We start from the raw sequence: 24,696 nt of genomic DNA, 5'->3' as shown, positions 1-24,696 counted from the left end.
CTCCTGAGTGGATTTTCCCAAAAGAATCCCTAATTCTGGTCTTGTGTGTGTCCACACCCGACCTCAATCCAATTCATCCTCCATAGCCAGTGTTCTTTCTAGAGCACATATTTTATCCTTTTATTTTGCTGCTTGATATTATTTAATAACTCCCTGTTGCCTACCAGATAAAATCTGAACTTCCTTAGGTGTGTCATGGAAGGCTCTAGCTATCTTCCCTTTGTTTTTCTCATTTCCCCACCCTCATACTCTGCTCCAACCATGTCAAATGGTTTCCTATAAAGTTTGTGATCTTTCTCATCTCCTTGATTTTGTGCACACTATTTCCTATGCTTAGAAAGCCTTTAATTCACACCTAACCACCTGGACAACTTCTATTAGACTTTAAAGTCTCAGCTCTAATGTCACCTTCTCAGCAGCCCCACCCTGATGTCCCAGTCTAGATGCTTTCCTTTTTGGGATCCCCCAAAGAAATACACGTGTTTCTATTTTAACCTATACAGTATTGTCTGGCGATACTATTTGTTCATAAATCTGTCATTCTCATAGGACTATGAAAGCTCCTAAAACACAATGACTGATATATTCATCTCTATGCATCCAAAGATTGGCATACAGTAAGTCTCAGTGAAATATTTGTTGAATTAACATCATTATTATCATAATAAATCATTATGTTAAGTAACCATTCTTAATTTATTATAATCATTGGCATTTGAGGACAGCTATATGCTCTAATCTCATGTGTACATATAAATTATACACTGGAGTTGCACAGTCCACTTTTGCACAGTTTTTTTAACAAAATGACTGCTTTCATGAATGCTGCTTAAGCTCACTGTCTTAGTAACAGACTATTTGATTGCCAGGACCAGAAATCCATTCATATTAATTCAATAATGAAGGAGAATTATTGAACATCTACTGGAGAATCTTACAGGGGAAAAAGTGCAGAAAGAAAAACTGGCCTCTACAAGAGAATAGGCTATTCATCAGGCAGCTTCTATCTCTGTCTCTTTTGCTCTGAAGCCACAGGGCCTCTTGCCTTGCCTCTGCCTTTCTCAAGTACCTGCTCCAAAAAAAAAAAAAATCACCTGCTCCTTTGACCTCTTCTTTCTTGCTAACACATTGCTTCTCTTCATTTTGGTTGGTGCATGGCTTTGATTTGCCAGGCAAATGTCTCAGGCCTTAACACTGTAGGTCGCGTCCACTAATCCACTCAGTCTCTTAAAATTTAGGGCAGAATCTGATTGGCACAGCTTGGGTTAGGCCAATCAGAAGTTATCAGAGGCAGCTTCAACTGATAAAGCTTGGTTACTGGGGCTGTGGGCAGAAGGAAGGCAGATTCTCTTAGAAGAGAGAATGAGAGGGAGGCAATAAATGGTAAATCTAATATACTACTAGTGCTAGTCTTCAGGGCAGAATAAGAAATAAGCTCATAGTTGGAGTTTCCTAATAATTTTTCCCTTTTAATAAACCTTATCTAATTTAAATATTTGCAAGTTGTTTATGTATTACATAGGGCTATATACATATGTGATAAAATGATAAAGAAAGGCAAAGGAATGGTTAACACAATATTCTGGATCATGGCTACCTGATAATTTGGGGTAGAGCACACAGAGGGCATCAAACATATTGTTAAATTCTCTTTTTTAAGCTAGATGGTAGATAATTCTTATTTTCATATTTTTTAAAGGAAATTGTAGATATACACTACATGAATTATGTTGCACAGTTGGTATTTTTTGCAATAAAAAAAGAAAAATGTATAATTGAACAGTGTCTTAGAAGGAGTCTTAAAATGTTTGGAAATGCATTACTAAATGGGAGAGTAGTGAGATAACTGTTACTGTGCTTTCAAAGAAGGAAAAGTACATAGTACTGAAAAGGGATAATATTAAAATATAGCATTTGAAATGAGAATTACTGGGAACTTGGAGAAATGTAAGTTCTTCAGCTCTGCCCAAGATTTACTGGATCTAAAACTAGGGTAGAGATATACAAAACCCAGAAATCTATGTTTTAATAAGCTCTCCAGGTGATTCTGATACATGTTCAAGTTTGAGAACCACCGAGCTAGAGGAAGTGAGCCTCTATCTTACTGGGGGCCCGGAGAATGATGAGACCTTGGTAAACTGAGGAGATCTGGCCACTGGTCACTAATCGGCTTATGTTAGTGTGTGGAGTGGAGCTCTGCATCTTGAGGGAGGCCTCTCATTACCATGTTTATGATACAGGGTATATAAAATGATATTACCAAATTATTAATTTGCCTGAAAGGGCCAAAAGACTGGCATGAGTAGCCCCCTCTCTCCCTGTTAACAGACCTACATGAGAAGAAAAAATTTAGCCAGAAGTTTGTTTAGTGGACAAAACAAGTAACTTTCATAATTCAATTTATTGGCACTGGGGTTTGAAAGCCCAGTTCATCCACCCATCTCTTTATACACACAATCCTTTCAAGCAATAAGTGTTTACTGGGCACCTGCTATGTTTTAGGAGCTGCGGGGTTTAGGGTCCAGTGGGAGAGAGAGTCATGAGTCATGTAAACACATAATGTCACAAGTGCTATAAAGGAAATAACACAGGAGCCATCAGAATGTATAAGAGCAGTATCACTATAGACTGAGAGAAGGTCAGGGGGATATTTAAGCTGAAACCTGAGGGATGAGTCAGCCAGTAGGAGAAGGCATGGGTAATGGGAGCATTCTAGGCAAATGGAAAAGTTTCTACAAAGGTCCTAAGGCAAGAAATAATTTGTAGATTTGAGAAAATCAAAACCGTCCAGTGTGAATGTAGGTACTGGATAGGGGCCACCTCATCCCAGGGACAATAAGTGAAATCCCCTAACAGAGACTTCTCCTCTAGACAGGCTTGGATGAGTACTGTCAGGATTTGCCCTAGTAAGTCTCCTTTTTCTATGTTCTGTGGCTGCAATATCCCTTTCTGAGACCAATTCTATATTAATATATCATATATCAGGGTATGGTTTAATCTTGCTTCTCTGTGAATCATTATGTCTGTTTGCACTGACTATGAATATCTCTGTTCTGATCTATTTTATGCTGAGTTTAAAGTTTAGCTCCTGGAAGGCAATCTATTTCTGTTATTTCCAAGTTCTCAGAGAGATATACTCTATAGTCCCCAGTGCCAACAACAAACTCATATCACATTTTAGTTTTCAAACTCTTTTGTATGTATTGTAGGCCAAATCCTTTTACAACAGAACCCTCAGTATATAATTATTAAAAAATATTAATTGCCAAGAATTTGTTCCTTTAAGTAATATTTACCACAAAAAGCTAGTATAACACCCAATCTCAGCCTACAGGTCTTGAAGAAGTTTCTATAATGTACATGGTCCCTCTGGAATTATAATAAATGTTCACTCATTTGCTCATTTTATCTTCACAAGAGCCTTATGATTAGGAAGGGGAAGTCTCATTTTATAAACAGAGAAGGCAAAGCTTTCATAGATGGGGGAAAAGGAACATTGTCATTTGCCCAAAGGCATTCAGAAAGTCAGTGTAGAGCCCAGTGCACTCTCTAGAACTTTCTAGAAGTTTTACAAAATTTTGAAATAGGAACAGTTCTTTTTTTAAAAAAATTATTTATTTATTTATTTTTTTTTAGCTGTGTTGGGTCTTCGTTTCTGTGCGAGGGCTTTCTCCAGTTGCGGCGAGCAGGGGCCACTCTTCATCGCGGTGCACGGGTCTCTCACTGTCGTGGCCTCTCTTATTGCGGAGCACAAGCTCCAGACGCGCAGGCTCAGTAGTTGTGGCGCACGGGCTTAGTTGCTCCGCGGCATGTGGGATCCTCCCAGACCAGGGCTCAAACCCATGTCCCCTGCGTTGGCAGGCAGACTCTCAACCACTGCGCCACCAGGGAAGCCCCCGAAATAGGAACAGTTCTTAAAAATCAACTATACTCCAATAAAAATTTTTTAAAAGTCATCTAGGTGGGGGAAGTCAGCATCATGGCAATGTGAGATGTTTCCTTTGTTTCTCCCCTTCAATTTACAACTAGTAAAACATATATAACTCTACAAAGGTTCCTCTGCTCAGTACACCGGGACACCAGAGAGATCCACACATCTGTACATCTGAAGGTGGGTGGAATGGCACATAGGAGGTGGAATCAAGGGAACAGTGGAGGGGGTGCCGTAATCCTGGCCCTCTGGCCCATCAGTGGATGAACACACAGCCCCAGAAGAACCCAGTGGTAGCAGGGGAGGTGGTGCACACAACTCCAGCTTCCCAGCTGAGGCAGCACATGCAGCCAAAGGGAACCAGGCAGCAGCAGCAGCAGGGCCTGCGACCCTGGCCCCACCAGCCACAGTGGTGCCCAAGACTCCAGCTGCCCGCCCAAGGCCGTAGTGCCCGCAAACCTGACAAGCCCAACAACCCCAGATGTGGCAGAGGTGCCTGCCATCCTGGTGCCCCAGGGGTGACCTGAGCGACAGCAGCAACGCTGGCAGCAGCAAGGCACCAAGGACCCCAAAGGCACAAGCAGAGACAATGAGGGCTCCAGTGACACCTCTGGCAGGGGTGGTGAAAGGTGGAAAATACTGATTCGACAATACAGTCACGGGCAGGTCAGGTTAGGGAAACCAAAGACTTGTGCTATAGTGCCACCTACTGGAACACAAAAGAAAGTCCTCTAATTACCAACCTGTTGAATCGTTAGAATGAAAGTAAACAAATCTTACCTAATAAGAAATGTGTTCACGCCTTCAAATGGGTGGGCAGAGGAACAAGTCATCAGGCACTGTGAAAAAGCACAGTGGCAAGGTATCAGGAAACAGACAGTTCTCTAGAAACCAAACTCACGGAAGATTGCAATCTGATAGAGAATTTAAAATAGCTGTCATACAGAGTGAAGTAAGTCAGAAAGAGAAAAAAAAATACCGTATGCTAACACATATATATGGAATCTAAAAAAAAAAAAAATTGTCGTGAAGAACCTAGGGGCAAGACGGGAATAAAGACGCAGACCTACTAGAGAATGGACTTGAGGATACGGGGAGGGGGAAGGGTAAGCTGGGACAAAGTGAGAGAGTGGCATGGACATATATACACTACCAAACGTAAAATAGATAGCTAGTGGGAAGCAGCCGCATAGCATAGAGAGATCAGCTCCGTGCTTTGTGACCACCTAGAGGGGTGGGATAGGGAGGGTGGGAGGGAGGGAGATGCAAGAGGGAAGAGACATGGGGACATAAGTATATGTATAACTGATTCACTTTGTTATAAAGCAGAAACTAACACACCATTGTAAAGCAATTATACTCCAATAAAGATGTTAAAAAAAAAAGAAAAAGAAAAAGAAAACTCAGAAAGTCATTTCAATGAGCTCAGGAATAAAATTAATGAGCAGAAGGAATATTTTACGAAAAGACTGAACCTCTAAAAAGGAAACAAATAGAAATTCTGGAGCCAAAGAACTCAATAAATGATATAAAGAATGCAATAGAAAGCATTGTAAATAGAGCAGACCATATGGAAGAAAGAATCAGCAAGCATGAGTACAGAAATCTAGAAATGATCCAGGATGGAGAGGAGAGAAAACTAAGTTTTGTTTTGGTTTTTTTTAATGAATAATTTCTAAGAGAACCATCTCATTCCATTAGGAAAGGCAACACAAGGAGATGAGAGCGAGAAGCGAACAGAGAGTTTATTTAAAGAAATAATAGTTAGAATTTCCCAAACCTGGGGAAGGAACTGTATTACAAGTCCAGGAAGCTAATTACCTCAATTACTTACAAGTCCAGGAAGTTAATTACCAGGAAGCTAATTACCTCAATGCAAAAAAACCTTAACCAAAACACATTATAGAAAACTGTCAAAAGTCAATGATAAAGAAAGAATTTTAAAGGCAGCCAGGGAAAAAAGACAGTAACCTAAAAGGAACCCCCACTAGACTATCAGCAGATTTCTCAGCAGAAACTCTACAGGCCAGAGGAGAGAGAAATGACATACTCAAAATATTTAAAGATAAAAACTGTCAGCCAAGAATACTCTAACCAGCAAAGTTATCCTTCAGATATAAAGGAGAAATAAACGCTTTCCCAGGCAAACTAAAGCTGAGGGAATTCACCACTACACCTGCCTTACAAGAAATGTTGAGAACTTCTTGAAGATGGTGGAGTAAGTGTACATGGCACTAAACTTTCACCTGAACACATCAAAAATACATCTACATGTGGAACAATTCTCACTGAAAACTAATTGGAAACTGACAGGACTCCTGTACAACCAAGGCTGTAAGAAAGACACACACACAATTGGGTAGGATGGGAAAAAAAGGGATTGGGTTGGGACCTGTGCCCCTGGGAGGAAACTTAGAGGAAAAGGGAGATTGCTTGGGTAGACACCTGCCCTAGGGAGTGAGTAGGTCAAGCCACAGACTGGGCACCTCAGCCCTGGGGACCTATGTGGAGGAGACAAGACCCACTGGTTGCTTGGAGAGCCACTGGGACACAGAGAAAGTCTGGAGAAGCTTGGATTCCACTTGTGAGGAGCACACAGGTGCTGGTTTGCCCGCAGGCAGGGCAGAGAGAGGTCTACCCTAGTGGCTATCAGGTTTTGTGAGACCACCTCACTGTGCACCCCAGCCCAAGCTGACCAGCTCCCCCTCACTCCACACCACAGCATGGCACTACATCTAGGGCAACCATAACAGGGAAAAGACACAGTGATGAGCTGCATCTGAATGAAGCTGCAGACACCTACATATATTAATGCATATATGTGGAATCTAGAAAAAATGGTATAGATGACTTTATTTGCAAAGCAGAAATAGAGACAGACATAGAGAACAAATGTATGGATACCAAGGGGGAAAGGGGTGGGTGGGAGGAATGGGGAGATTGGGACTGACACACATACACTATTGATAACTATGTATAAAATAGTCAACTGAGGGGAACATACTGTATAGCACAGGGAACTCTACTTAATGCACTGCGGTGTCCTAAATGGGAGGGAAATCCAAAAGGCAGAGGATATATGTATATGTATGGCAGATTCATTTTGCTGTGCAGTAGAAACTAACACAACATTTTTAAGCAGCTATACTCCAATAAAATCTAATTTAAAAAATCAAAACAACAGTAAAACATCACTGTACACCTATTAGAATGACTATTATCAAAGACAAGGAATAACAAATGTTGGAGGGGATGTGGAGAAAAAGGAACCCTCATACACTGTTGGTGGTACGGTAAATTGGTGCAGTTACTATGGAAAACAGTATGGAGATTCTTCAAAAAATTTAGAACTACCATATGACCCAACTATTCCACTTCTGGGTATTTACCTGAAGAACATAAAAACACTAATTTGAAAAGATATACGATGTCTATACACTTACACAAAATAACAACTGTGAAACAGAAACGGGCATTTCATTTCTGGAAGTTTTGAACTTTTTTTTTTTTTTTTACATGAAACTTAAATATTAGTAGGTATCCTCCTCAGAGAGGCCATCCCCAGCCAACCTATCTAGAACAGCTCCTGCCCCTACCTTCACCCAAAGTGCTCATTCTTTATTTTTTTAAACAAATTTATTATCATCTGATATTGTATATGTGTTTCCAGTCTGTCTAGAATGAGGGCAGGCACCTCTGTCCATTTGTTTTCTACAGTATCCTTAGCACTTAGAAAAGCGTCCACCACATAGTAGGCTTCAATATATTTTTTTAATGAATACAGGTATCCACTGTATTTATAATTGTTACTGAGTCCAAGCTTGCTCTGCTCACTGCAGGACAGGCCAATAAATCAGGAGATGAGGTGTTGAGGCAACTAATAGAGACTTTTTTCGGAAAGCTGGCAGATGGAGAATATGGCGGACTATGGTCCCCAAAAAACCATCTTATTGAGGTCTAGATGCCAGTTTCTTTTAAAGAACAGGGAGGGGGGTGAGGTGAGGAAGTAAAGTAAAAAGGCCATTTATCTTGCAAAACATCTCCTCAAATGGCCTGCAGTGGGGAGGGGATGTGTTAATTTCTTCTTTTCTGCAGCCATTCACAGGTGGGCAGGGTCAGAGTGTCTCTCTGTGAGCTGAACAAAGGCACTTTAGTTTAACAGTCAGGCAGGGGGGCAGGGTTCCCAGTGGCAGGCCATTATGTGTGCTTACAGCTATAGACAGTGATTATAATAACAAAAGCAACGAAAAGCAAAAGTTAAAGAAACAGATCCAACATGGAGTCAGAATTGGCTCTTCCCTGTTACATAATCATCTAGGACATCACTCCAGAGCAATACCAGAAGATTGTTTTATATTTAAAGTAAACAGTGTAATGCTTCCCAAATGATAATTTGGATAGGAAGGGGTTTAATAGGTAAGACTGATCACTGTTAATAGATTCCTTTAAAGATATTTTAGGAATTATGTATTGGCAGAACTTAATTATCTAAGGGTAATGTGTTTAAATAAAGTACTTCTTCTTGGTCATGAAATGTCAACAGTGGGTTTGTTGTAAGTGCCTTTAAATTATGGAAAGGTGTTGGCCATGGCAGGCTTACTACTTATCTCTAGGTGCAACATCTCTAAGGAATAACCTTGGAGTTAAAGCCTCATAAAAATTGCTGCATTGCTTTGTTTAGAAAGGGAAGATATTCTAAAGAACCTTGTGTTTTGGTCCTGGTTGTCTGTTTCTTGAAGGACTCCATGGGAGGGACTTGTCCTTTCCAAAATGGAAAGATAAGCCAGTGTCAAGAGTCCAGGAATGGGGCTTCCCTGGTGATGCAGTGGTTAAGAATCCGCCTGCCAGTGCAGGGGACACGAGTTTGATCCCTGGTCCGGGAAGATCCCACATGACGCGGAGTAACTAAGCCCGTGCACCACAACTACTGAGCCTGCGCTCGAGAGCCCGCAAGCCACAACTACTGAGTCTGTGTACCACAACTACTGAAGCCCGAGGCGCCTAGAGCCCGTGCTCCGCAACAAGAGGAGCCACCGCAATGAGAAGCCCACGCACTGCAACGAAGAGTAGCCCCCGCTCACCGCAACTAGAGAAAGCCCGCGCGCAGCAACGGAGACCCAACACAGCCAAAACTTTAAAAATAAATAAAAAGTTTTAAATAAATAAAGAGTCCAGGAATGACCAGACATATGTTCTTCAAACTTCCTTGCCTGCTGTGTCATCAGGAAGAGGAAAAACCATTATAAACTAAATGCCTTCCACCCCTACTTGAAGGTCTGGAATTTGAGTGGTGGAATCTGGAACACAGATAGAGACAGAGATAGAAATATGATTCAGATATAGATATATTCTTGAAAGTCCATTAATCCTTAGAGAAAATAATAGCTAAATTTTATTCAGTACTCTTCTAAGCTCTATATGCATTTTAACTCATTTAATCCTTAATAATCCTATAAAGAAGGTAGTGTTATTATAATCCCCATTCTACAGATGCAGAACCTGAGAATCCCAGAGGTGAAGTAGTCTTGCTCAAGGCCAAGCACTAAGAGTGTCTGGCTCCAGGACACACTCTTAACCATTACACTACGCCTTACAGTGTAATTTACAGCAGGTGGGAGTAGAAGCACAGAAGAGATAAATGCCTCAACCCTTCTCTTTGGAAAGAAACCATAAAATATTCATGTATGTTTTAAGAGGCACTGAACTGAAGTGGTTAAATGTACAGCTCTGAAGTCAGGCTGCAGGGCTCAGTCCATGCACTGCCACTTGCTACTTCAGTGATCTTGGACATATTATTTACAGGGCGGAGTAAGAATGCCACCTGCTATATCAGCAAACAAAGGATGTTGCGGCCATCAAGCCATCAGCCACTGTAGCTGCCCCTGATGGTAAAGCCCTGAGGGAACTCAGGATGGGAAAGAAGAGGATCTTGGCCCTAGACAGTGGAGGTGCCTATCAAAGGAATGATTTCAGTAAGCCCAGACTCTTGCATCTTCCCATACATAGAAAAGCGCTAAATTCATTAAATTGAGATGTCAGGTTTTCTTTAATTAACAGTAATCTTTTGATGTTCCAACTACCTGGTTTTTGTTGTAAAAACCACCCCTATATATCCTGGCTTCTCCCTTCACCCTCCGGAGCAGTCCCTCAGAGCTATCTGAGAGGCTGCTCCCGGGCTTACATCCTGAGAAAGTCCTCCCAATAAAACATAATGCTCAACTTTTATGTTGTGTATTTTCTTTTTAGTTGACAATAGCTTTTGAGTTTTGTGTTTTTTGGTAGGGATTAAATGTTAAAACATGCAAAACACTTAAATAGCACCTGGCACTCAAAAGTACTAAATAAATGTTGGGTAATATTACTTTTCAATCAAAACCCTCTTCAAGCTGAATGTTATGAATGGTCTCCAGATAGAAGATAATTATCCAGGATTTAATACCCTTTCATGTTAGGTCAAAAGGGTCATAGACTTTGAGATCCCTTGAAAGGCAAAAGCATAATAATGAAAGGAAGACAGATACCTTGCCTAGAAAACCAACTAACTCACTCTGAGAAATACAGAATGTACATGAGTTATCTACATTACCCTAACATGGTGAAGGAAATCCTTTCTAAACATTTTCTTTTCTTCTCCTTTAGGGACAGTTTTAATCCAGGAACCACTCAGATGACCCAGAAAGACATCCTCTACCGACTACAATCTTCAAAAGCAAAGTGCATTAGTACCAATGATGTTTTAGCTCCATCAGTAGATGGTGTTGCATCTAAATGTGAAAATCTGCACTCCAAGCTAATTGTGTCTCAGAGCCCCAGAGAGGGGTGGGAGAAGTGAGTAGCCATAATTGTTGTAGAACAGCTTCCCAAGAAGAAACGCAACATTGATAAGATAGTCAATCCATGACTGACCAGAAAAATGAAAATTAAAACAATAGACAAAGGGAACAACTGGTGATCATTCCTGCACTTATAGTGCAAAGCTCTGAGGCAATAAGGAGCTGGCAGTGTTTTTCATAGGTTGGGATCTCAAGGAAGCACACCCTAAAACAGAGATTAGTTGTGTAAGAAGTTTGTTGAGGAGTTATCTTGCATTAAACACCTGTGAAAGAAAGGGAAAGATGTGGGATTGTACTTCCAAAAAAGCCCTCAGCCAGCCTACTGAGATCTCTGGAGTTTGGATAGCCCTTCAAAGCTCTGCCCAGCTAAAGCAAGAAGTCCTATGCTGATCAGTAACTGGGTATGGGCTGTCCTTAGGAGGCATGACCTTGAGCAAGGCAGCTGTCTTCAGTCAAGGTAGTATCTAAAGAAGGATCCCAGCACCTGGAGGGAGTATGTTTGAAATCCTGCAGCAGGATCTAGGAGGTGCATCACAGCATCAACCACAGAGCTGTTATCTCCCAGGGGAACTGATCACAGTCAATCCTTCTTTGTAGGCTGCATCATTCCCTTGCTGACAGTAACATTTCTATCAGGTTACAGTATGAAGAATATTTAATGGATGCAATTATAAAACTGAATTATACTGACGTTCAAGCCCTGCTCTGGGGTGCTTCCAGGGGTCACTTGGAAATCTCGCCAAGTATTGGTTATATTTTAGCTTTAGGGTGGCAGCAAATTCCCTTTCTGGAATGAGCTTCCTACCTTTACTCAATGATTTTGGAGCATGCTGGCAACTATGGACTTGTTCCTACCTCTTCTAAAATAGTTAACATTTATTGAGTTATCAAAGGCCAAATTCTGTTCTAATAAAAATAATGCTATAATTGCACCATAGCTAACATTTATATGGCACTGATTATGTGCCAAAAACTAATCCAAGCACTTCAGATATATTAACTCATTTAAATATCACAACAACCTAGGGAGTAGGAACTGTAATTATACAGATGAATAAGGTCAAATGCTAGGATCTGGCAGAACTGGGTTTCAAACTTAGGCAGTCTGGTTTCTGAGCCCACATTCCTAACTGCTAGGTATAATGCTTCTGAGAGACTGGTACACTAAACCTGCCTTAGGTTTCAAGAGCAACCATATCTATGATAGAAGTGATAGGTACACAGCTATAGTACTAACTTTTTTTAAAGAAAAAAATTATGGAATTATAGCCTAAACATTTGGTTTATCATTGTTAGGATTTAAAAATAGCTTTTCTGGGCTTCCCTGGTGGCGCAGTGGTTGAGAATCTGCCTGCCAATGCAGGGGACACGGGTTCGAGCCCTGGTCTGGGAAGATCCCACATGCCGCGGAGCAACTGGGTCCGTGAGCCACAATTACTGAGCCTGCGCGTCTGGAGCCTGTGCTCCGCAAGAAGAGAGGCCGCAATAGTGAGAGGCCCGCGCACCGCGATGAAGAGTGGCCCCCGCTTGCCACAACTAGAGAAAGCCCTCACACAGAAACGAAGACCCAACACAGCCATAAATAAATTTAAAAAAAAAATAGCTTTTCTGTATTTCTCATGGCTGGATATTTCTGATTCATTCATTCTCAGCTCAATATTCCCAAATAAAATTCTGTATGCTTCTTAGACACTCAGATGTGCAGAGTTTACCTCCCCTCAGCTACCCTGATGTATGACATGTATCAAAGCCCAATTATCCTTTGGAACCAAAATTTTTTTCTCCTTAACTGAGGCCCTTCCTTCCCTAGGTGGATACTTAGATCCTCTTCAGTCTTATTGTTTACTATATACAGAACTATGTAGACTCTTTTTTGTGAAACAGAAAAACCATCCTTTTGAGGGGTCAGCAAATGTTTTTTATAAAAGGGATGGATAGTAAATATATAGGCTTTGCAGGCCATGCAGACTCTTATCATACCTACTCATCCTTGCTGTCATAGTGTAGAAAGCAGTCACAGACAATATGTAAAAGAATGGACATGGTTGTGTTCCAATAAAACTTTATCTGCAAAAACAGAAGGCAGGCCATATTTGGCCTGTGGGCTATAGTTTGATGATCCCTGCCTTATACCATTAGCCATGACTTCTATTAACATACCCATTTTTTTTTAAATCACAGTTTTCTTCACATATCCATGATTATAAGATCATAGAATCCTCTTTCTGTTGGAGGTATGATAAAATTCTTGAGTTTTTAAACTGCTTCAACTCTTCCTTATACAGTAAAAAGTTATGAAGTCAACTTGTTATAAATGGGCTATTGACAACAAAGTTTAGTTTGCTTCTGGAAAGCACCTTAAAAGATGCAGAGAGAGATGGCTTTTTTTTTTTTAATATTTATTTATTTGGTTGCGCCGGGTCTTAGTTGCAGTGTGCTCCTTAGTTGTGGCATGTGAACTCTTAGTTGCAGCATGCATGTGGCATCTAGTTCCCTGACCAGGGACGAACCCGGGCCTCCTGCACTGGGAGCACAGGGTCTTAACCACTGTACCACCAGGGAGGTCCTGAGAGAGATGGCTTTTACCTTGGAATTCACCCTAAGTCACTGGGGCCTGATCAATGAGATGAAGAGGTCTGAGTAAATCCTTCTCTGTGTTAACAGTCTGTGACGCTGTGTTTGGGACCTCCCTGGTGGTCCGGTGGTTAAGACTCTGCGCTTCCACTGCAGGGGGCATGGGTTTGATCCCTGGTTGGGGAACCAAGATCCCTCATGCTGTGTGGTGCAGCCAAGAAAAAATCAAAACTAAAACAAAAAATATGATGCTGTGTTTAATGTGCAGAATCATTGTAATTCTTCCTTCATAGACATGCCAGTGACAACAACACTTGTGTGAAGACAAAACACAATAAGATGATGGCCACTTTCTTCACCAGCGGAACAAGTGGATCTCCTAAAATGACCGGACACACCCACGGCAGTTTCGGTTTAGGATTATCTATAAATGGAAGGTACTCTCACAGAACTGTAGCTTGAAGTGTCAGTGCTACAAAGGTGATGATTCCTTTACTGGTATTTTAAATTTGTTTTCATATATATATATAAAGTCTATTCTTTGTTTGCCCAGGTTCTGGCTGGATTTGACCCCTTCGGATGTCATGTGGAATACCTCAGACACAGTCTGGGCAAAATCTGCATGGAGTAGTGTTTACTCTCCATGGATCCAGGGAGCATGTGTATTTGCACATTATTTGCCACGGTTTGAGCCAACTTCCGTCTTGCAAGTAAGGCAGAGCAGAAGAGGTCAACATTTAGAAATGCATTAGCACTGTCACTGACAGGACTGGTGCATAAAGTAACTTGCAGAAATCAGAGTAGACAACATGATTTAAAGTATTTCACGTCTGTAAAATCATTAAGACTGAAAAATATACAGAGGAAAGGTGTGAGCGTGTTTACGTTAGAATAAACAATGTTTTAAGTTGTGCTGTATCTACCATAGACATTTAGGCACTTACTAAAAATTGTGGTAAGACCACTTCTAAATTGCAGACACTTTGCAAGTTTCCCATCACAGTCTTCTGTTCAGCACCAACTGCAGATAGAATACCTGTGCAGAATGATAAGACCAGGTAAGAAAGGTTGGTGAATGGGCACTTAGTGGGAGGAGGGGAGAGGAAGAAGAAGAAATATTATAAAATATTTTTTAAAATATTATAAGAAATATTATAAAATATTTTTATTTTATAAAATAAAAGATCTCTCTGCCTAAAAACACAGCTCCAGGCCAGTAGGTATGGGGTTTAGCAACCTCTTCTCCCCTTCCTTCTTGCTAACATTCTGTAAATGATAATTACTATATCCAGGGCGGTTTCCCTCAAGCAAGGAGAGGAAAGGGAGGGTTCAGCCAAGTGTATAGCTCTGAGCCCAGTGGTTATGGATAAGAAGGTGTTTATCCTTTGTATGATGACTGTTACCTGAGCTGAGAAAATATATGTCACCCCTATTTAAAACCCTATCCCAGCAAACAGGAAAGAAGATGAATGTCCTTTATTACTGATTCCATTTGAAAGTGTGGATTGATCACTACTTTTAAATTGACTTTATTTGATTTTTGAACAGGAAACAATTCACATGACATAAAATTCAATAGGTATATAAAAATATATTAGTGAAAGTCTTCCTCCATACCTTGTCCTCAGTCTCAGTTCTCCCTCTCCCTGAGATCTATGCATGCACAAGCCAATATGCATATGTTCTCCCCCTCTTTTTTATAATGGGAACATGATATGCATACAGTTCTGACCTTCCTTTCTTCACCTACAATACATCCTGGAACTGTGCTGTCCAATTTGGTAACCACTAGCCACATGTAGATATTTAAATTTAAATTTTAATTAAATTAAAAATTCAGTTCCAGACTATAGCTAATAATACTGTACAGTAAGTCCCCCACATACACGAATGAATTCCGTTCTGAGAGCACGTTCGTAAGTCCAATTTGTTTGTAAGTCCAATGAAGTTAGCCTAGGTACCCAACTAACACAATTGGCTATATAGTACTGTACCGTAATATGTTTATAATACTTTTCACACAAATAATATATAAAAAACAAACACAAAAAATAAAGAAAACATTTTTAATCTTACAGTACAGTACCTTGAAAAGTACAGTAGTACCAGCTACATCACCATTGCTTTTACGCTTGCTTCCAGACATCCTGGGCTTGAAATAAAGATACTGTACTACTGTCCTCTATACAGTACTGCACAGTAAAGTACACAAAAGCACAACCACTTGTAGAGGATGCACGCACGTGACAATGTATACCAGACACATGAACTTATGTGACTGGACATGCAAACACACGTTCACATCTTTGAAAGTTTGCAGTTTGAAGGTTCGTATGTAGGGGACTTACTGTGTTGCATATTTGAAGTTGCTAAGGGAGTAGATCTTAAAAGTTCTCATCACAAGAAAAAATAGTCTTGTAACCACGTAGGGTAAGAGATGTTAACTAGACTTGTGCTGATCAGTTCACCATATACAAACATCAAATCATTAACATTGTAAACCTAAAACTAATACAACATTATAAGTCAATTATACCCCAATGAAAAACACTCAGGGCCTCAGTTGCACTAGTCATGCTTCAAGTGCTCAACAGCCACACAGGGCTAGAGGATACAATAGTGGACAGCTCAGCATAGAAATTTCTATCATAACAAAAAGTGCTATTGGACAGTACAATCCAGGAGCTTCTTTTTTCTTAACAACTGTAGAATGTTCTATTGTATAAATACTCCACAATTTAACCAGACAATTGGTAAACCTTTCATCACTGATTTAACATATTATGTGGTACCTTCCCTAGGGATGGCATGGCTTTTCTCTGCAACAAATCACCCCCCCGCCCCCACTCCCCCACCCCAGATAAAAGGGAGAAAAAGAAAAAAAAAAACAAACTGGTGTTTCGGGAGTCATTTTATGGTAGAATGGTTTGTTTATTTTGTATTGGAGAAGGGAGTTGGGGGAAAAACTAAAACACTTTGTATGAAATTTCACTAGAAATAACCCGAATTTCCATTTTTTCTCCATTTTCCTCCTAAATTTAACTCGTTATCTGTCTTCTGAGAAACTATAAGTTCAAAAGCTTAAAGCACTGTGTAAGTGCTGGGGAATCAATCAACTCTGAAGTGACTGAACAATGGAGAAACAGGACAGGTCTGGATATCCACGAAGGATATGGACAGACTGAAACGGTATACAGACTACACTGAAAAGACAGGGCTGGACTCAATTCAGTCAGATGAATAAAAACCAAAGTGTTTATTATATCTTTGTGGTTGAGGGATAGGGAGGGAGTGGCGGGATTAGAAGAAGAGTTAAAAAAAAAAACTTGAGGGAAGATAGTTGCAAAAAAGCTCTGTAACAGATACAGTTTAAATAGCCATTCATTGAGGAAAGCCACTATATAATTGATCAGGGCCAGGGCATTAAAAATTTTTTTTAATTAAAAAATACTAGATCTACAAAAAGATCTCCCCTTATGTAGTGAGGAAATTTCTTAGGGCTACCTCAAAAATAGAAAATGCTGAGCTCCTTGTTACTTGAAATATTAAGTTTGCTGGACAACTCCTTGACAAGCACACTCTAAAAAGGTTTATCTAAAGAGCTCGTAGAAATACGAAGAAATTCTAGAGGAAATGAATGACAATAACAAAAGTGGTTATTATGTAGGAAAGGGAGGGGTAAAATTGAGCAGATAAGGGAAAGGCTGAAAGAAATTTTTCAGCGTGTCTTTTTATAATGCTTCAGTTTATGAACCATGAGAAAGTAGTACCTGGTCAAAAATTAGAATACCAAAAATAAAATAAAAACAAAAATTGACGAATTTATTAAATAGAAACAGCATAACAAGTATCATGCAAATATGAGTACAAATGTTTTCATAAATATGGATATTTTAGCAATTATAAATTTACTTAGTGTTATAACTTTATTATATTTATATTTGTTTAGTGTCTATCTCTATACTTCATGAGAGCATAGAATTTGTTTTATTTTGAGCCTGATTCACAGTAAGTTCTGAATAAATATTTGTTGAATGAATGCATGGTGGATGAATGAATAAATTTAAGTTATTTGCAATGTTACTTTACTCTTTCTTCTTCTTAACTAGGTACTAATCTGTGGAAATTTTAAGGGAATGAAAATTAAGCCTGGCTCAATGGGACGCCTTCTCCTGCTTTTGATGTTAAGGTTTGTACATCCCTTCCCAGGAAAATATTTAACAACCCAATCTGTTTACCACCTACCCCACTTCTACTCCCTTACATTCCTAGTTTTGGTGATGATTATGTTACTTCTATGATATCTTAACTTACATATAAAGATGGAAATGGGTTAGAAATGTTAGTTTATTTGTCTCTTTTTTCTCTCAAAAGCAGTTCTTATGCCAAATAGTTCTAAGCATTTTACAAATATTAATTTCCAGAAGGAACCTATGAGAGACATGGCAATATTAGAACCATTTTACAGATGACGCCCAGAGATGTTAAAGACTCACCCAAGGTCACATAGCTAGTAGCTGCTAGTGCTGAGATTCAATCCCAAGGAATCTGGTTCCCGTATCCATACTCTTAACTGTGACACCACACTGCCCCTTCTGGTTAGGGAGCTCCAGACCTCCTAAAAGGGTCAAGTAGGCCAAAAGAGGCTACAGTTTACAATGGTTGCAGCGTTCTCTCTCTCTTCCTAAGCCTGCCTGGCCAGTTCCTGGCTGTCATGTAACCACTGCCATTTTCATCACTTGATCCCTAGGGGGCATCCTATTATCCCGTCAGCAACTTTGTACAGGGTTAGACTTGTTCTCGGATCAACCCAGCCAAAGCTAAGTATAGCCAAAGGAACTTACACTAATACATAAAAGAAAACAATAGCAACAAAAACACAAAATGGATGAATTTACAGAGACCTTAGAATCAATCTTAACTGAGGGTTAGTTGTAGATTAGACCAATGTTTCCCAAGCTTATCTGATCATAAAGAATCACATGGGTACTTGTCAAAAATACAAATTCTCAGGCTCCTTCTCTAGAGAGCCTGATTCAATAAATTTAGGGTGGGATGCTGAAATCTGTGTTTTAAATAACACCTCAGGTAATTCTTATAATCAGGTAAGTTTGAGAAAGTTTAGATGAGATTGATTGCTGATGTCACTATTTATGGAATAAACCAGATGCTGGTTCCTTTCCCTCACTTTCACTTTGCTACAGAAACTTGTCTAAAGGTAGGATTGCCTGATGGTTTTGGTCTGGCTCTGCTATTCACTAGCTGAGTATCTTTGGTTAAGCTGTTAAAGTCTGTTTCCTTATTTGTAAAACAGGAACCAGGGTGAACTTGTCCCAGTTTGCCTGAGACTTATTTAGTTTTAGCCCTGAAAGTAGTACATCCTGAGGATACACCCCTGCCTTAGTCACGGGCAAATCAAGGTGGTTGGTAACTCTAATAATAACAGAACTGATTTCATAGGTTTCTAGTGAGGATTAATGAGGTAATATTTCTAAAGAGCATAGCAAAGTGCTTGGCACATAATAAAGTCCAAAAGATAGGCGCTGTTATTATTCACCTCTCCCTGGAATTCCTTTCCTTTGAAAAACTTTTCTAAGAAGAGATGGTAGAGCAGCATTGGTTACATTCTGTAAAAAGACTTAACAATAGTTCATTGGTTAATAGGCTGAATTGTCTTGATGACAATTCCCAACATGCTATCAGAGTCTCACAGGCATAGCTGTACTCACAGCCATCCCAACTGCAATGTACCACCAGTTCCCCACTCATTTAAGCTCAGTGATTTATTGGAGCAGCTATCTTTGAATGCAAAAATTGTGTGGCCAAGAGGAACAGTACATCCCCAATGAGCATCTCCACTTTCACTTATTTATCCGAATTTCTTTTTATTGTGGTAAAAGACAGATAACTTAAAATTTACCATTTTTACCATTTATAAGTACACAATTCAGTGGTATTAAATAATACCACATTAAATAATGTTGTGCAGGTGTCACCACTATCCATCTCCATAATTCTTTTCATACTGTAAAACTGAAACTCTATATCCATTGAACAATGACTCAATTCCTCTTCCCACCTGTCCCTCACAATCACCATTCTACTTTCTGCCTCTATGATTTTGACTACTCTAAGTACTATGTATAAGTGGAATCATACAGTATTTGTCTTTTTGTAACTGGCTTATTACATTTAGCATAATGTCCTCAAAGTTCATCAATGTTGTAGCATGTGTCAGAATTTCCTTTCTTTTAAGGTTGAATAATATTCCATTGTGTATATATATATACCACATTTTGCTTGTTCATTCATCTATTGATGAGTGCTTGGGTTGCTTCCATATTTTAGCTATTGTGAATAATGCTGTGATGAACATGGGTATACAAATATCTCTTTGAGACCCTGCTTTTGATTCTTTTGAGTATATACCCAGAAGTGGAGTTGCTGGATTATATGGTAATTTTATTTTATTTTTATTTTTAATTTTTATTGCAGTACAGTTGATTTATAACGTTGTGTTAGTTTCAGGTGTACAGCAAAGTGAATCATTTATACATATGGTAATTTTATTTTTAAGTTTTTGAGAAACTGCCATACTGTTTTTCCACATTTTACATTCCCACCAATAGTGCACAAGGGTTCTAATTCCTCCACATCTTTGCCAACACTTGTTATTTTGGTTTTTTGATAGTAGCCATACTAATAGGTGTGAGATGGCATCTCATTGTAGTTTTGCTTTGCATTTCCCTCATGCAGCCACCTTCATTTTTAACTCTTTCCCATGGGCTTTTATTATTGGGCCCCTCCCTACCTAGCTAAGAGCATCTTTAGTGACATTCTGACATCCGGGGATGTACTCTAACCAGCTGGATATCAGATTTTTGCAACTTCAAAGATCAAAGCTCATAATTTTCATGTTTAAACATTCTAGGACCCCCTTGAACAATGAGGAATTAGATTCTTCCCAGAGAAAGAATATTTTATCTATTTTCCCATCTATTAAATAGTAGTCTGTGTTAAGTAATTAGAACTCTTAACATATCTCTTCTTGATACCTGAAACCAAATAATTCTTTAGATGACTGGGTGGGAATTTATACTTTTTTATTTGCAAGAATTTAAAAATAAGTTAACATTTAGAATGCCTTTCAAGTTTCTCGTTAGGGACATAAGCGCTTTTCCTTCTGGAAAGGGCCAGATAAATATCATACCCTTATTTTCCAACAAGCTACATCTCAGGTTTGAAGGGTGTATATAAAAGCAGAGTAGAGGGGCTTCCCTGGTGGCGCAGTGGTTGAGAATCTGCCTGCCAATGCAGGGGACACGGGTTCGAGCCCTGGTCTGGGAAGATCCCACATGCCGCGGAGCAACTGGGCCCGTGAGCCACAACTACTGAGCCTGCGCATCTGGAGCCTGTGCTCCACAACACGAGAGGCCGCGATAGTGAGAGGCCCGCGCACCGCAATGAAGAGTGGACCCCGCTTGCCGCAACTAGAGAAAGCCCTCGCACAGAAACGAAAACCCAACACAGCCAAAAATAAATAAATAAATAATGTAAAAAAAAAAAAAAAAAAGGAACACCCATCTTATAAAAAAAAAAAAAAAAGCAGAGTAGAGTTTTCATATTTAGAAACAGCTAAAAGTAAGAGCAAAATCTGGTATATGAGATGAGCAATCAATCTGAGAAATGCTTATTTGGATTTTTAGAAAATGGACTGAACTCCCTGGAGAGATTCCACAGAGAAGTATAATGATGAAAAGTATAGGATCTAGAGTGTGATTGCTGCGATTTGAATTCCAGCTCAATCATGCACTGTGGCGCTACGTAAACTCTCTGCGCCGCAGTTTCCTCGTATACAAAATGAGCATAATAATACTCCTAACCAGATATGGCTGTTATAAGGACTAAAGAAGATAGTACATATAAAGTAGTTAGAGCATTAGCATTTATTATTTAGGATGCTAGCTACTATTAGGTACTTCAGAGAACACGAGAGGATAAGAGAGCAAGGCTTCGGATTACCCACCACTGTCTCAGCCAGAGAACATTCCCCTTTTCCTGCTTACTCATATTGGGCTTCTAAAGTAAGATTTTGTTTGTTTCACAAAGTTTGAAAACCAGTAATGAAATATTTATTTGAAAGGAAAAGACAATTAAGATATGTTGCTAAATGATAAAAGCAGGTTGCAAAACACTAATATTATAAAGTGATCCTATTTTTTTCTATGTCTATATCATCTCAAAGGATATTACCAAAATGTGATTATTGTTGGATGATAGAATTAAAGAAAAATTTTATTCTTCTTTCACATTTTGCTAACCTGCATTTTACAATATATTTTGCAGTAAGAATTTAGATAAATACATTTCTCTTAGGAATTTAAAGTATACTTAAAATTTTTCTGAAGTCTGCATTCTTAAATGGCAAAAAACAAAACAAAACATTCAAAGCAAAGATTTCAGATGTGGCATTAAATAAATACTCCCTTAAATAAATTATTCTGTTTCACTCTAAATTTTAGATGTAGATGGCAATGTTCTACCACCTGGACAAGAAGGAGATATTGGCATTCGAGTTCTACCTAACCAACCATTTCACCTTTTTACACATTATGTGGTAAGAGACTTATTAAATAACATCTCATTTTCTATTTATTTCTCAAAAGTGCTTGGTAACTATCTCTATTTGCCACAAAATACACCTAGGATAGGTATTCGGCCTTTTCTTGAGAGATTTATTGTCCTGAACAGTAATCCCTCACAGGGAACTGAAGAAATACCCAAATGCTTATTAGAGAAGGGCACGCTGGTCTCCCCAGGCTAGATCACTGCTCCAACCCCGTGAAGGTAAGAGGAAGGGGGCCCTAGAAAGAAGAGAGCCCTTTTAATATCATTAATCCTCTCTGCTGTAAATCAGTACCCAATAATTTTCCTGAAATCTGATTAGTGGTTTCCCTTCATGTAAGGAGTGAGAGAGACAGAGAATGGTGCAGTGAGCTTAAGTAATTTTCTTTCTCCCAAGCTCCTTACTGTTTGCAAACATACTTTCATCTCTAATTACAGTATACAAATTAGAGAAAAGTTTACCTCAGTATAATCAAAGGCCCAGGTTCTAATTGTCAGTGGATTTTACATAATGTAAAAATACTTCCTTTTTCTTCCTGCTAAACTTACAGAATCAATTCTCTACTTTTGTGTAAAACGAAACCAAATACAAAACAAACACAAAAAAACCCCTCTCTGTTGACTCATTCATTAGGTATACTTTCTTCTAACTCTGAGTATTGACTTCTCTTTTTTCCTGCAAGTGTTTAGATATTAACCAATTAGCAAAAGACTTATTTAGCCTTCTCCTCTGAGTGCCTGCAATATTTATTTTGTGACCAATCTAAGAAAATTCTCAGGATGGCAGCATGCCTAGTCTTTGTAATTACAGTTTACCTTTCTGATTATTGGGCTGGCTCAATGTTAGACTTTCATCCCTATTTCCCATGCTTGCTCCTCTTCATTCTAAGGATTCTCAAAAACACCAAACTTTTCTTTCTCCTTAAATACTTAAAAATCCAACTGAAGAATCACATTCAAAATAATATTAATTATTAGTTTTATAGGATAATCCTACAGAAACAGCTTCAACTCTACGAGGCAATTTCTGTATCACTGGGGATGGGCTATATGGATGGACATTTCTAGTTTGTTGCAAGAGTGGATGATATCATATTATCCTCTGGGTAATTTTCGTCTGTGGATATGTTTGTGTTAACAGATTGTAAGTATTCTGGAGTTAACCTTTTGCTCACCTTTACAAATTCCTGCCATATGTTTTGTTTCCCAGTTAATGAATTGGACCGTTTGAGATAAAGTGCCCTGATTGAGCATTCTGCACTTGCAGAGTTAGCTGTCATCAGCAGCCCAGACCCCATCAGAGGAGAGGTAAGAGAACTGATTCGTCTCTACCTTATAGTTTGTTGGCAGTCTAACATACTTCTAAACAGTAGTTCATTGAAACAGAATTATCCAAATGATTCATTCACTATTTAAGTTAGAGACTCATTACTAAATATGCAAGTCAGATAGAAATATGCTAATCAGAGAGAACTGCTACAGAATGAGACTGAAAATACATACTATAAAGAATTTGAATCCTTTCCATGGAGTGCTGGGGCAAAGACGGTGTGAATGCCAGCAACCCAGGCTCACACCAGGATAGGGTGCCAGAAGTCAGGTAGAAGGCTCAAGTTTTTACCCAGAAGGTCTGGAAACCAACGTGGACCCTGGTGTAGCTGAGGAGGATAGGCTGGCATCAGATGTCAGGAATGGGAGCAAGGTCTGAGACAGGAACTAAGTAACCAGAAGTAGGCTGGCTCAGTCAGTAAGTAGAGGGTTCAGGAAATAAACTATGAATAAGACAGGAGTCCTGAAAACTCACTTTTGTTGGGGCTGATCATGTGGTAGTTTGTGTTTAAAGGTTCCATGCCACTCTTCAGTCCCCCTTTGCCAGGCAGGACCTCCAATATTCCAGGTAATGAGAGTATGGAACAGATTCAATGATTATTGAAGTTTGTCCCTTTTCTCTGAACTCCACCAGTAGGGTTTCATGAGTCTATATATATATCTGAATCACTTTGCTGTACACCTGAAACTAACACAACATTGTAAATCAACTACACTTCAATAAAAAAATTTTAAGAGAGAAGGATTCAAAGCTGTAATGTATAGATAGCATGGTTCAATTTTTAAGTATAAATGTATTGGGGAAAAAACAGGAATAATTTATACCACTTCGCTGGTTTTCTCTGGAGAATAGAATTGAAAATGATTTTTAATTTCTTAAAAAGTTTGTGAGGATTAAATAAGTTAACAAAGGTATAGGCCTTATAGCAACATCTGGAACATATTAAGTCATTAAAAATATTAGGTATTAGTTGCAGTAGTAGAAGTACAAGATTTTTTTTTAACCTAAAATCCATAAGTGGGCTTCAAAGTTTCTCTGAAATTCTGTGCAAAAGAAATTACTACAACTAATACCTAATATTTTTAATGACTTAGTATGTTCCAGGTATTGTTAGAAGCCCTATACATATGTTAATTTATTTTATTTATTTATTTTTTTAATTTTTATTTATTTATTTATTTTTGGCTGTGTTGGGTCTTCGTTTCTGTGTGAGGGCTTTCTCTAGTTGCGGCAAGTGGGGGCCACTCTTCATCGTGGTGCACGGGCCTCTCACTGTTGCGGCCTCTCTTGTTGCGGAGCACAGGCTCCAGACGCGCAGGCTCAGTAGTTGTGGCTCACGGGCCTAGTTGCTCCGCGGCACGTGGGATCTTCCCAGACCAGGACTCGAACCCGTGTCCCCTGCA

At 39.3% G+C, this 24,696-nt stretch overlaps 1 protein-coding gene across 1 annotated transcript in view; it reads left to right on the top strand.

Annotated features, from left to right (window-relative positions):
* The window catches only part of ACSM3 (acyl-CoA synthetase medium chain family member 3), a 29,091-nt gene that overhangs the window by 1,526 nt on the left and 2,869 nt on the right, over nt 1-24,696 (top strand). The window contains 14 exon segments of the mRNA XM_057528449.1: nt 10,577-10,759; nt 11,259-11,276; nt 13,632-13,775; nt 13,892-14,048; nt 14,317-14,396; nt 16,401-16,527; nt 17,448-17,499; nt 17,502-17,527; nt 18,759-18,765; nt 21,861-21,955; nt 22,950-23,005; nt 23,007-23,069; nt 23,174-23,197; nt 23,199-23,271. Coding sequence (XP_057384432.1) covers nt 10,577-10,759; nt 11,259-11,276; nt 13,632-13,775; nt 13,892-14,048; nt 14,317-14,396; nt 16,401-16,527; nt 17,448-17,499; nt 17,502-17,527; nt 18,759-18,765; nt 21,861-21,955; nt 22,950-23,005; nt 23,007-23,069; nt 23,174-23,197; nt 23,199-23,271 — 1,105 coding nt within the window.

This window comes from Balaenoptera acutorostrata, chromosome 15 (assembly GCF_949987535.1).
Source record: "Balaenoptera acutorostrata chromosome 15, mBalAcu1.1, whole genome shotgun sequence".
Lineage (NCBI taxonomy): Eukaryota > Metazoa > Chordata > Mammalia > Artiodactyla > Balaenopteridae > Balaenoptera > Balaenoptera acutorostrata.
This window is presented reverse-complemented; position numbering and strand designations above follow the sequence as displayed.